Below are 13,917 nucleotides of genomic sequence, written 5' to 3'. Positions count from 1 at the left end.
CACCTTCATTTTTGCTCTTGCAAATGTAAAGTGATCCCTAATAAAGTATGAGAACAAGTTTGGCATAACAGGGATCGGCTTGCAGTTTGAATGAGGTCTGACCTATCTAGGCGGTGGAAGGAAGTGGCTCCATTTCTCAGCTGTACAAGACTGGTGGGCTGGCCCAAATCCTTCCCCCTTCAGAATACCCAAGACATGCTGAAGGGCAAAAGCTTGAAACATAAGCCAACTCCGCAGAGGCAGAACACACAAGGGCAGGGCAGGTCATTTGTCCATCTAGCTCAGGACTGCCTACACTGACCGGCAGGTGCCCCGCCAGGGTTTCGTTCCCTTCACCTGCTGCTTTTAAACCGGAGGTGTTGGAGACTGATCCCAGCACTTCTACAGATGCTTTATCACTCGACTACAGCCTCCTCATGCAGCAGATAGTTAAACTATGGAATTTGCTCCCACAAGAGGCAGCGATGGCCTCCAATTTTAAAAGAGGATCAGACAAGTTTACTACTTGCCAGGATGGCTATAGTTTACTTCCCCTGTCAGAAGAATTATACCCCTGAATTCCAGTTGCTGGCAATCACAAACGGGGAAAGTGCTGCTGTTGTGTTCAGGGCCTGCTTGTGAGCTTCCCATGGGGGCATCTGGCTGGTCACTGAGGATGCCAGACTAGATGGGCTCCTTTGGCCTGATTCAGGAGGGCTATTGTTATGTTTTTAGCTACAGTACTGCTAAAGGTTGGAGAGGGAAGGTGGCATTTAACTCCTACAAAACTAGCAAAAATGTATAGGACAAGTTCAAATATCTGCTGGAAATGTAAAGAAAAAGAAGGTATGTTTTATAATATGTGGTGGACTTGTTAGGTACTAAAAGCTTTCTGGGAGATGATATATAACGAAATGGAAAAAATGTTTAAAATAACTTTTGTTAAAAAACGAGAAGCTTTCTTATTAGGAATTACAGGTACTGACATCCCAAAGGAGCAGAAAAGACTTTTTAGGTATGGAACAGCCGCCCGGATGTTACTAGCCCAGAGATGGAAAGAAGACAAGGTCCTACCAGAGAGGGACGGCAAACCAAGCTGATGGACTATGCTGAAATGACAAAACTAACTGGAAAACTCAGAAACCAAGAGGACAAAAACTTTATAAAAGAATGGGGGAAATCTACAAGTTATATAGGAGAATACTGTAAGCAGATGGAAACATTGGGAGGATTTTGATTTCACTTGTAGTGTAAGAATTACCATGGATAATATGGATTGATAATAGAATTTGGAAGAATATGCAGTTTTAAATGTTTAATATGGGACCTCATGGACCCGGAAGTGTCTTCGGACAGCGCTGACCCCCGGCCTCTTGAGTGAGATGGGCGCACAACCCTAGAGTCTGTCAAGACTGGCCCGTATGGGCAGGGGTACCTTTACCTTTATGGATATATATTGGGGGGTTTTTATATATAACTTTCTATTTGTAAAATCAAATAAAAATTATTTCCAAAAAAAGGAAAAAAGCAGAGCTTTGAACTGTACACTATATGTGGATGTAGTGGATTTGTGGGTGCTGATGATACCATTCATCCTCCCTTGAAACCTCTGTACAGAAATACCTTAAGGCCATGGAAAATGCCAGGAAGTACGGAGATGAGATCTGTAGTACTTCTGGCAGACTCTGATCTAACTGTGCCTGCCTGACACCTTCATCTTAATACAGTGTCCAACTGGAGGCTTTTGGGTTTCCATGCCAGATGCAGCCTTTGCCTCCACCCTCACCCACCCAGCCCATCAGCTGCCTTCCTGTTTTCCTTGCTCACTCCTTTGCTGCATTTTAGTCGGTCCAAATAAAGGGCCAACTGATTCCACCGTGGCTTTTTGATTTGTTTTGCAGAAATGTTCACTGCATGGTGCTGCCGTCATAGCACCACCACCCCTTCTTCTCTAGTTGCAAGCAGAATCTGAACTATCCAGTAGTGAGATGCTTCACAACCCTTGCAGAATTCCTTCTCAGGTCAGGAGGCAATCTTCCAAAGTAGTGTTCCCCAACCTGGTGCCCTTGAAATGTTTGGACTACAACTTCCATTAGCTGCAGCCAGGGCGGCAAAGGGTACTACAGAAAGTCAATTAAACAGACTGTATACACAGTACTGAAGTGCAGGAGGATTTAGTAACCTCCACAATCCACACAAGTGCCAGGTCCAGCCCTTTCCAGGGATGTTAGCCATCCCAATGCCTTTGGTTTGTGCTGCTAGGCCAAGCTAGGCATTTTATTAAAAAGTTCATACACAAGTGCTATAAAGGGCCAAACCAGCTGGTCTAAATGACAGTCCTGTTAAACAAGAAGTCAAAGAGGTGACCATTTAATGTACATAGACATCTGTCTCTATTTTGGAAATGCAGCTTGCAAGGTCTCAAAGGAAGACAACCTGTGTTACAGCAGAGAGGAGGTGCCTTCCCTCTCTTCCTGCCTCCAGTGAGCCTCTAAAAAGCCCAGATGTTTCAGGTCTCTCAATTCTAAACAGCCACAGTGCCAAGCCCAAAGACATTTTTAGCCCTAAAAGGCAAGAAAGCAGAGGAAACATTAAAGACACAGTCTCCTGAGTAGTCCTGGTTTCGGCAGGGTGTAGAGGAACTCTCCTCCTGAAACACTCTTCACCAGCAAATTCAGAACAAGCAGATTTTATGCCAGAAATACAGCTGAATCCACAATAGCCAGCTGCCTGCTCTGGAGTGCTTGCTCTTGAGTCAAACAGCAGACAAGCCCACAGTCCAACTGCAGCATCCAATATACTCTTTACGGAAAGTTATGAAACTAATTTCAGCCTGGGAACACCCATCAGCCCACAATAAATTAAGACAGAGGGGGGGAAAGCAAACAGCAGGCAGCAAAAGACAACACAACTGTTTATGTCCGGTTAGTGGCAATTCAAAGGAGCCATAAATGTCTCATTCACTCCGAACTCTCTTCCAGCAAAGCTCATGAAAGCCCCATTAAACAGCAGCTAAGTATGCCACGCTCTTTCCAGGCCCGCCTGGGCACAATAGACAATGTGCGCAACTAACGGAAAACAGGCCGCGGCCACATTCGGAGACCGTGAAGCAGAATCATTGGCTTTGTTTCGAGATGGAGGGTTTTGGCTCCAGCACAGACTTTCCCACCGTCTCTGCAAGAGGGAGGTGGAGTGTTTGCCCAGCTGCCTCCCCTTCTCCCTGGCTCTTGCTCCCAACCTTTTGGGTGATGCCAGCTTGCTTATGAGGACCACGCAGCCCCCACTGAGGGGCCCATTCAGCGCCTTCATAATGCAAGGAGAATGTCAGTGGCTTTAAGGAGGGCAAGGGACACACTTGGAACCAAGCCCCTTCTCCTCTTGCAGAAGCACAAAGGCTTCCTCTTCTAGGAGCCCAAACAGGAGTGCTGCAGGGAAGCCTAGCATCAAATCCTCCAGACTTTTAACCATGGAGTGTTAATGCTTTAATGGAACTGCAAGGGCTCCAATGACAATTGAGAATGTGCATCTTGAACCTTCTGCCTGTCCCATGTTGTTTTCTGAGATCAATATAGCACCCCTCTCCCCTCTCCATAACCAGCTATGCACCACTGGGGGTGTGGCGGTGGGATGTACCTATATCAGAGCACCGCAGCAATAAAACTGCTAGCACATTTGCAAAGCTAAGCAGGTTTTCATGTCTGAATTTCATCCCAGCAGACCTCAAAACAGCTTGTGGGGGGAAAGAAAGGTCCACACCCGGTGTATTTAAACTAATAATTTTAAAAACTAAGACCCAAAACACCAGGAGATTCTCCCCTTCTACCTTACATCTGTTTGGGCCCCCGGGCTCTACATGACAACTTTCTGCAAAGTCTCAAGTCCTATCCATTGCTCTCAGCAGCCTCCCAGCTAGAAAACTATGTGTGTGAAGAGGATGCCCAAGCACCATATAGTTATGGACCACCATTTCTACACCCACACCCACCTTAATCAAGTTTTGGAAACCAGCTCTGCAGCCAAGCTGTAGCCACATCCCCATATCTCTCCCCAGTGAGCTCAAGGTGGGCAAAGATGTTTGTTAGAAGGAAGCTTGACAGGAAGAACACTGTGCCCACTCAGCGCCTGGCATTTGGCTGCTCTGCTAAATCACGCAGCTCGTGCCCAAGGGTGTATTAAAGGGTAATCCTCATGCAGCTGCTGGCTTGCCCTTCCTATCTATCTTGGCATTTAATGTCCCATGGGGCAGGCAGCAAGATATACATTAGACAGAGGCAAGCCAATGACAGAAGTCAGTATGTCAAAAAGGAAGAGTCAATGGGGGGGGCGGGGGGAGGAAGCCTGATCTGGTTAACCTGAGCTTCACCAATCCCCAGCACACAGTTCTCTTTGGTCAAACAGCTTAGCAGCTAGGGCAAGGCTGGAGAGAGCCACAGCAGGGAGACCGAGTGTTTAATATTAGCCTCCTGGAGGCAGAGGGCTTATCCCAGGATTACACTCATCCCCCTCCACCTTTAATCTGCTCCTCTCCTTTTCTGAGGATGGGTGGCTGAATGCAAACTAGGGAACCTGGATGGGGGAGAGGGAGGAGGGAAGTCCATTTCCTCTGTGCACAATTCAAACTGAGTAGAAAGCAGTGCTGCCTCAGCAGTTAAAATGAGCTACACAGCTGGCTACCAGATGTGGACCAACTAGCATACTGGTCCAGAAGTTGCTTTCTAACAAGGTCACAAAGTTAAATGTTCCCTTCTTCACCAAAGCTGAAATGCTCCAGGCCAGAGCAAAGACTCCAGAGGCAGGCGACTGCAAAAAATAGCCTGAGAAGGACATCCCATTGTGAAGTGCAATAGCTGAAGAGTGTTATTCCACCCACCCACGGGGGGGGGGGGGAACCTTGGGAATGAAAAGTGCAACCTGATTATTCTGTGCCAGAAGGCAAAATATGTAAATATCACAAGAGATTAAGAGCTGGGAGCTTAAAGTAGCCTCCAGAGAGTGGCTGTATTCAGGGTCAAGAGGCAAGGAGGGTTTGGAAAAATAACAAGACAAATACTCAAGCATGCTGGAGGGATGGCCAGAGGACAAAGAGTTGGACTTCTGAAATCTAATTAACCCAGGATGTATTTGAGAAAGTTAGCGGAGAGCAAGGCAGTGCTGAGGAAAATGGAAAAGGCCCTGGAGGAAATTCTGAACAGGATAAAGGTAGATCCAGGGTGTTGTTATTTGGCCTAACCAATGAAGCCTTAGTCCCAGCTAGTGCTCTGCCCAACCCAGCCCTTTGGTTCTATTTGCATAGGATGAAGACCAGATGCTTCTATGGAGCATAAAAGGGAGAGAGGAGCTGGAGGGGTTCTGGCGATAGCTTAGAACAGGGGTCAGCAACCTTTTCCAGCCGTGGGCCAGTCCACCGTCCTTCAGACCCTGTGGTGGGCGAGACTATATTTTGAAAAAAAATATGAATTCCTACGCCCCACAAATAACCCAGAGATGCATTTTTAAATAAAAGGACACATTCTACTCATGTAAAAACACGCTGATTCCCGGGACCGTCTGCAGAGATTGGGCCGAATCTGGCCCACGGGCCTTAGGTTGCCTACCCCTGGCTTAGAAAAAGCCTCCACTGCTGATGCTGGATGCCAGACACTGGTCTGGGAGCCCTGAAGGTAATTTCTAAGTTGGGACAATAGCCAAGCCTCCCCAAACCTGGTGCCTTCCAAATAGACTACAACTCCCAGCAGCCCCAGCATCATACGGTTATGCTGGCTGAGGCTAAAGGGAATTGTAGTCCCAAAAAACTGTAGGGCGCCAGGTTGGAGATGGCTAGATGAGCTTTAGCTGAGGAAGCCACTTTTCTTTCCAAGTCAGTTCTGGGACAAGGGCAGAAGCTGAGGGACTGTTTGTTCCAAGCTCCCCCACCCCAAAAAGATAACAGCCCATAACTAACCCTTTGCTCCCAGGAGAACGCTAAGCTTGACTCATATCCACTCATCAAGAGAGAAAGGAAAGCTGCATTTGACTCAGCAAAAGCCAAAGCAGCTGTTCAATCTGGCACCAGTAGGGCTAGGAGAGCAGAGCTGGGACACTGGTGGGTCAGGCTCCAACTTCACAGCACTTTTTGGCACAAGAAGACAAAGCCCCTTCTCACAATCTCCTGCAGTCGCAGTTAGAGCATCCCTCCCACTTCAACCAGGCTTTATCCAACCATGTAAACACTGGTAGGCCAACCAACTTCCTCATTGCAGTCACACGCTTCTTTTCCGAAATGGATTCTCAAATTTGGGATTGCCACAAGGTTAGAAACTCTTGCCAGGTTTTTAGCTGTCCGGTCCCTCCTACATCCGGAGGTATTTTTAAATAGCTCTCAGGAGCTTCAAGTGTCATTTAAGGGTGACACAAAATTCCTGGCCAAAGCAGTATCTATATGCTTCCTTTTTGGGAGGCAAAACCCGCTGAGAATCTCTGCCCCACAGGCTGAATGTGGCCCTCCATGTCTCTAGGTGGCCCTCAGGATTCTTCCCAGGTCATGTCCCCGCACTAGTACTGCTCTGTGCCCTTAAGAGCCTTTGCCTGGCTGGAATCTGGACCTCAGGCTCCAAAAACTAAGCACTATCAGTGCTGGAAAGCAATGCAGATCCTTTTCATCTGGCTGGATGCTGGTAGAGCTTGTGGGTTACAACCAGAAAGTAATTATATGTTTGTGGCCTTGGCTATAGCTCAGGCATAGGCAAAATTGGCCCTCGAGATGTTTTGGGACTACAACTCCCATCATCCCTAGCTAACAGGACCAGTGGTCAGGGATGATGGGAACTGTAGTCTCAAAACATCTGGAGGGCTGAGTTTGCCTATGCCTGCTATAGCTGGTCCACTCCCCTCAGCCTATAGGATCTCTTTCTCAGTCTCTTTCAGCCATTTGGCAGCATCAACATAGACAGATTTTGCATGTCATGATTTTGGGTAAGGTTTAAGATTTTCCTTTCTTCCTCCAATTTAATTTTAGCCTAGAAGTTGTCAATTCTAATGAGGCTAAAGATAAGCAACAAGGAAAAGTCTCTGCTTGGAGAAGCCTTCTGAACATTTCCCGCAAAATTCTGCTTTTGCATATTTTAGGGAAACACAAAGAATGGGGTATATCTGGAAGAAACACAGCTTGTTCCAAACCTACACACCTTTCAGCTGTGAAAATGGAAATGTCAGAAACACAGAAGTAGGAACACAGAAGCAGCTGAGGCCCAGGACCAGCACCATAAATGGATGGTGATGAGGCCCAGCAGAGCTTTGAACTGGGACCAGAGCTCTAATCTGCTTTCAGCCTCATCAGAAGCCATGTTTACTATGGAGCATTGGAGCTGTAAACCAGAATACAAACCTTGGTTTCAGTTAGTGGTTTCTCTGGAGAGAGCTAAACCACAAGCCCAGGTTCAGATGACACTGAAGTCAAACTGCTGCTCATCTTAGCACAGCCGCAGACAGACAGAAGCAAAATGATCGTAGGCTCCGCTCTGAAAGCCCACGCTTTGTTCATTTGCACTAAGCCATGCTTTGACACAGTGTTATGTACAAACAGGATCAGTGAGGTCCCTTCTATACATTTAAAACAATATTATACCATTTTAAGCAGTCATAGCTTCCTCCAGAGGATCCTGGAAACTGTAGCTTGTCAAGAGCGTTGAGAGTTTGTAGGAGACCCCTATTCTCCTCACAGAACTAGGGTTGTCAAAAGTTGCCTGAGAAGAGGGATTGTTAAGCCACGCTGGGAACCACAAAAACAACCACATAGAACAAGTAGCAAAGCAAAATATCAAGAAATCAGAAATTTAGGCAACCCAGCAGCAATCAGTTAAAACCATAAGCCTGAGAGAAAAACTGATGTGTTTTAATCTGGTGCTTAACAATAGATAGCGTAGGGGCAGCTGGATGTATATGGGGAAGGAATTTCACATCTGCTGTCCCACAACACAGAAGGCCCTGCTCCTCTAAAGGGACACATGTGGCCTGCTCACCTCCTTCACAAACCTGCAACGTAGGTTAGGCTGAGGTCACCCATGGAGCTTCAGGCATGAGAGGGAATTTAAAACTGGCTTTGCTCAGCCCAGGATGGACACGCAATCCCAGTGACATTTGCTAACCAACCCACACTAGTACACGTACTGTATATTCCGACCTCCATTGTATGGTCTGAGGTCCCTGTCACAGGCCAAACAAAAGGCGCAGATGTACAAGGGCTGGATACAAGAAGTAAAACACACACCCTCCCCCACCGCTGAGAACCAAAGCTTGGGAGCAACACTCTCCTCCCACCAGTTTTTCCTTAACGAAGGGCACTTAAAAACACGACTGTTTACACTGGCACAGAAGGTGGCAGCAGCACTTCCCACTGACTGGCACAGTCAGTCATCTGCAAACCTTCTCCCCCTCCACTTCACATTTCCAAAATACACATTCCAAGTGACAGAATCACACCCCGGCATAAGCAGGGAGCCTGTGCTGTCATTTCTTCTTAACCACTAAGGCAGCATAATGATTAAAGACACTTTAAAAATATCCCCAAGTTTTCGTAACTGTACGCACTCCATCAACTTCCCCAAGAGCTCCCACCCCCCAGAAAGAACTTATCCCGAGGTTAAATTAACTGTACTATCACATCAAAAAAGCACGTAAATGACAGCCTGTCTACAGGTCTGACAAACCAGGCAGCTAAAATGGTTATGGACAGGCATTCTCAACTGATGCTGCTTTCCAGACAAGCCTCTTGCAGAGTTTGACTATACTGCTTGCCAGCTGGAAGTCCACCATCTCTTCCCTTCAGGTTTTAAAAGCCTAGTTGCCCTGCATTCCTATGAAATCCAACCATTACTGCGCACTCACATTTCCTTCACACTGCCTTCCTAGAGTTAGCACACAGGCAAATTAATGGAGCAGATATTGCCAAGTATCACAAAAAAGCCACAACACTTGAAGAAATGACCAGTTGCCAATTCAGTAAAAGTGACTTTTAAAATGTTTTCAATTGCTGCTCTGCACTGAAAACTTTCATGTAACTATAGGCTGACTCTGATAAACTAGCATAAAAATCCTTTTGACAAATAATTCATGTTTATAGAAAACTTACACCGTTAAAGTTAAAATAATCCACTACAATTTCTTTTAAAAGTTAAATTAATTCACCATCACCATTTGCTAATTTGCTTTTGTAATTAAGCATCACACTGGTTCTATTGCTTTTGTTCTATTAAAGTTATGCTTTAGAAATACTTGATGCATATTCGACTAGTTAACTGCCCAGCCTTAATCATTATGAACTGTTAACTTCCATGACGCTGCTGCTGCCTTCCATGCTTCAGTTTCCAGTGACTGACCTCTTGGGCCACACTAATCCAAAAGTTTTCCAATAGTGCGTCATGTGCTAGTGTCAAGGGCAAAAAAAAGGAAAGTGGGGACGAGTAGACCAGGGTTTTGCTATTTTATTTTAGCTCCTAACCAGAGTGTCAGACAACCCCCAGGACCACACACAGTGCTCCAGCCTTTGCAAAGCAGCTCCACCCTTACTGGTTATGACTCCTGCAGAACCAGACCTGCAAACTCTTTCCACGCCTAGGGACCAAGTCTGGGCTCATGAATATAAAAGCGAGAGTCAACGGATCAGTCCAAACAAGCCCATCCCACACTGAGAAAACACCTGCTTACACCAAGGGGCTTGCCAACGGAGAGAGTTGGATCATTTTGATGTCGGGACCAAGACAGATGCACCTAGGGACAATGTTCAGGGCAAGGAGTTGAGGCGTGGAAAGCAGCATTGCCTGGGCAAAGTTACCCACAAAGGGCCAGACTTGGAGAGTAGAGCACACCGTGGAACTTGCGTGAGGGAAGAGAGAGCAGTGCAGGAACCGATTCTGGACAAGCTCCCAAGGAAGGATAGAAAATCTTTACTCCCAGGAAGTCAGCTGTTCCCATCCACACCACGTCTCAGACCCCACCTTTTAAAATGCTTGTACCCTACCCCTTCAACCAACTTAAAGAGTTCAGAATTGTGCCCATTTTGAGCTCCCAACAACCCTGCGAGGTAGGCGCCAAATTTAAGCGAAAGCCCAGGTACTTCCCCAAGCGAGCTTCGAGGGCTCACTAACCACCCGCCCCCCGCCTGGTTTATTTTGGGTCCCATCCCCGGCCTCGAGGAACAGGAAGCAGCGGGTGGCACCAAAAGCAGCGGCAGCGGCGCCGCCCCCTGAGCGCGTGCAGAGCGCATCCCACCAGAATCCCTCGCCTACCTTCCAGGAGGACCTCCCTGCCGGCCCGCTTGAGCGCCTGCACGGCCTGATCGTGGGTGGCGTCGCGGAGGTCGGTGCCGTTGACGGAGAGAATGGCGTCTCCCAGGCGGAGGGCGCCGCAGCGCTCGGCGGCCAGCCCCGGGAAGATGCGCGAGATGAGGACGGGCATGCGGTTCTCGCGGCCGCCCTTGATGCTAATGCCCAGCCCGCCCGCCTCTGCCTTCACTACTCGCACCCGGCGCACCCCGCTCGGAGGGGAGCCCGGGGGCGACGAGGAGGAGCAGGACGCGCCACCGGGCAGCCCCGGCGGAGGGGAGAAGGGCCGGCCGGGAGGCGAGGAAGGCGGGTGGACGGACGCTGAGGGGGGCATCTCCGGGCTGCCGCTGCCCGCTGCGCTCCGCCCGCCTGGGCTGCCCGCGGGGCTCCGCGCTCGGGATGCTGCTGCAGCCGCGACGGGGCTCCCCCACTCGGCGCCGTTGGGCAGCCCGTTGACGGGCTCCGGGTCGGAGCTGAGCACCAGCGCCTCCCCGCTCAGCTCGGCAAGCGCCCGCACCCAGCGCTCGCGCACCAGCACCTCCACCAGCCCCGCCTTGCAGGCGCGCGTCCACACTGCCATGGCCGGACCGGAGTCGCGCCGGACTCACGCCGGAGCAGCAGCGGCTGGAAGAGCCGCAAACTCCAGCAGTGAGGCGGAGGAGGAGAATGGGCCGCGCGCGCCCGCCGCCCGCCCCCTATAAGGAGGCGGATTGGGAACCCCGGGAGACCCCGCCTCTCCCCGCCCAAAGGGGCGAGGCCGGACGGTGTGAGCGCGGCTGCGGCAAAGCGGATTTGGTGGGAGCGGGAGGCGGAGCTCCGCCCCCCCTCCACACACCATAGAGATAAATAAAAAGTTAGAGGGACGACATCCCTGATCGGGATAGGGGAATATCGGGGTTCGCATTTAGAGAAGAGACTTTTTAAAAGTTCAGTTAAAAATTAAGGACGAAATCCAGCAGCTCGACAAAACAACAGCAGCAGCAAAACCATAATCTTTTAGTTTTAAAACATAAAAAGTCCTACCAGTGACATAGTCCTAAAGTAAGTACAGCTCTTTATTAATAGGGGCACCATGTATTAAAAACACCGCATTGTATCGGATACGACAGCCCCGCAGCGTAGTCTAGACTCTAGAGAAAATATTGCAGACTAGAGGTGAAGGTGAGTTGAGGTTGGTTCGGATTTTTGGCCATAACTTTCCATTGCTGGGGGACTCCTTGATTTGCTGCTCCTGGGCTAAAGTCCTGGTTTTCTGCACGGCTCTCACTTCAGACCCTGGTGGGGGAGAGAAACTTCCCAAAAGTTCCGGAAGCGAAGACCTGTGTTTCCTTCTACCTCGAAGTCTAAGCCGGTTTTTCAGTCACGGAGAAATAGAGGGCGTGGCCCAGACCCAAACTCCAAGGAGAGTGACGTCGGGTGGCTGCGCCCGCGTGGCGCTTGGGGGGGGGGAGTAGGGAGGATGCAGAGGAGCGTGTAGTTCGTCGACGACTGCTCTGGATTTAGTTACTCCGGATTAATACGAAGCCTCCATTCGCTTTCCAATGCTCACTTTCAGGTGCAGTGAGTTTTTCTACTCCGTTGTTTTCCCCCGCGGGAAGCTGCTCCTCAGCGTCAGTGCATCTGCTTTGCATGCAGAAGGCTCCAGGTTCAGCCCCTGGAAACTCCTGTCCGGGCTGCAAAAGCCTTCTGTGCAGAAAAGAGCGCAGCTGGCTCCTGCATGGGCCAGCAATAGCCAACATAGTTGGGCATTCCAAATCTGTTTGGACTACAAATCCCATCAGTCCCAAACTAAAGTCAGGAATGATGGGAGCTGCAGTCCAATTACATGTAGTGGGCACCACTTTGGTTACTCCTGGACTGTAGATAATGCTGTGAGATCATCTTACCCCATATATGCCCTCTCAATTGCTTTTACCTGCAAAACTGGCTCTATTACCCGTGCCGCATAATATCTGTTTTGCATTTGTAATAAATCAGTCTTTAGCGTGGCTGCACCTACACTTTGGAACTCCCTGCCTATTGACACTGTACTTTTTTGGGCCCCTGCTAAAACATGTTTGTTTAGACAAGCCTACCCAGATGATGAGAAGCTGGTGTGTTTTTAGTTTATTGCTAGTTTTAATTTTTTTGAATGTTTTGATTGTTTTTACTAATAATCTTACTGTTTTATTCTTTCTGTAAACCTCATTGAGGTTTTCTACAATCAAGTGGTATATAAATTAAATGAAATAAAATAAATGCTGCACACTGCAGCTCGTTTAAGGGGAGCAGTGAATAAAAAAAGGAATAAAGATACAGTACTAAAAAGTTGAAGTTCTTTCGTTTTAAAAAATAATGAGACTAGCAGGAGGACTTGAGAGCAATTTCATCAGAGAAGTTAAATTGCAAAAGAGAAAAAAACCCTCAAAGAAAGGCTTCTGGCAACATCACCATGAAGAGGGAGCCAAAGGGTTAAGTCAGCAGCCTCTTTTCACTCAAGGGCAAAGCAGATCCCTCCAGCCACCCAGCTCCTAGCAAGGTGCCTGCCATGTCCTCTCACATGCCACTACAGCACATCCATTTGCAGATGTGTAATTCAACTGTCAACTTTACATTGCTATAGCTGCATTAAGAAGTGCTAGATCACCAAGTAGGCAGATTAAGCCATGTTTAGAGCACCAGCAAAGCAGGGGCAACCCCTCCAAAATGAGTTAGTTTTAACGACATTTGATATTTCAAAAAAGCATTGAAGTAGAAATCCCGGGGGAAATCAGAACTTTGTTAGGCTTCCTTACCCTCCACTGCATGCTCCTCTCCCATTTTTCTGTTCTCTCTTTACTACTTATTCCCAGGGGTGAATGGGGTGTTAGGAGAGGGGTAATACCTCTGGTGGGGGACACGTCATGCTCCTTCTGGGGTAGTTTGCCCACTTTTGGTCTCCACCTTGCACTCAGCTCTCACCTGTGGCTCCTAGAAGCTGTCAACATGTGACAGTGGCCACACCATGGGAAACGGCTTCAACTCGCCAGGTAAACCAGGTGAGGGTAGCCAATGGGTCTCAAACCCTCAGTGAGTTAGGGACTTCCCTTGCGTGCAAAAGCAGGCTCTTGTGGACTGAACAGATGAGACCAATAGTAGACACAATGGTCAAGAAGGCAGTTTCTGCATGTGCTGTAGAGGGGAGGGGCAGATGGGGCTCGTCAACCGGGAAGGTGGTCCATCAAGAGGTAAAAACCCGGTGTCCAGTGCCCACCCACTGATCAAGGGTCCAATCAACAGGACTGGCCACTAACCATGAAAAGAATGGCCTGGAATCACAAAGAGGCTGTCTGAATTAAACAACTGGATCAAGCCTGCTGTGGTGGGGAGCTATTCCAGGTTACGAGACCACTACATTAAAAGCTCCACTGGAAGACTAAGCAGGGCTGAAGTTTAGGCCAGCTTCCCACATCCTGGTGCCTTCAGATTTATGGGACTACAACTCCCATCAGCCCTAGCCAGTGGTAGACCCAAACATCTGGAGGGCACCAGGTTGGGGAAGCCTGGGCTGGGCGGCTCCCTCCAGGGACTAGTTAAAGCCCCCGTGGGAGCTGCTCCACATGGGCACAAGTCTTTTGTCAGGTTGTATTTCCTTCAGAGCAATTTCAACTTGCATCACCCC

General features: G+C 48.7%; 1 protein-coding gene across 1 annotated transcript in view; it reads right to left on the bottom strand.

Moving 5' to 3' along the window:
- The window catches only part of SNTB2 (syntrophin beta 2), a 32,937-nt gene extending 21,974 nt beyond the window's left edge, over nt 1–10,963 (bottom strand). Inside the window, exon 1 of the mRNA XM_028739882.2 lies at nt 10,242–10,963. Coding sequence (XP_028595715.2) covers nt 10,242–10,857 — 616 coding nt within the window. The 5' untranslated portion in view covers nt 10,858–10,963. The remainder of the gene's footprint in view (nt 1–10,241) is intronic.
- Nucleotides 10,964–13,917: the final 2,954 nt, after the last annotated feature.

The sequence above is a fragment of the Podarcis muralis genome, chromosome 7 (genome assembly GCF_964188315.1).
Source record: "Podarcis muralis chromosome 7, rPodMur119.hap1.1, whole genome shotgun sequence".
NCBI lineage: Eukaryota > Metazoa > Chordata > Lepidosauria > Squamata > Lacertidae > Podarcis > Podarcis muralis.
Note: the sequence above shows the minus strand (reverse complement) of the source record. Positions and strands in the feature narration are given on the sequence as shown.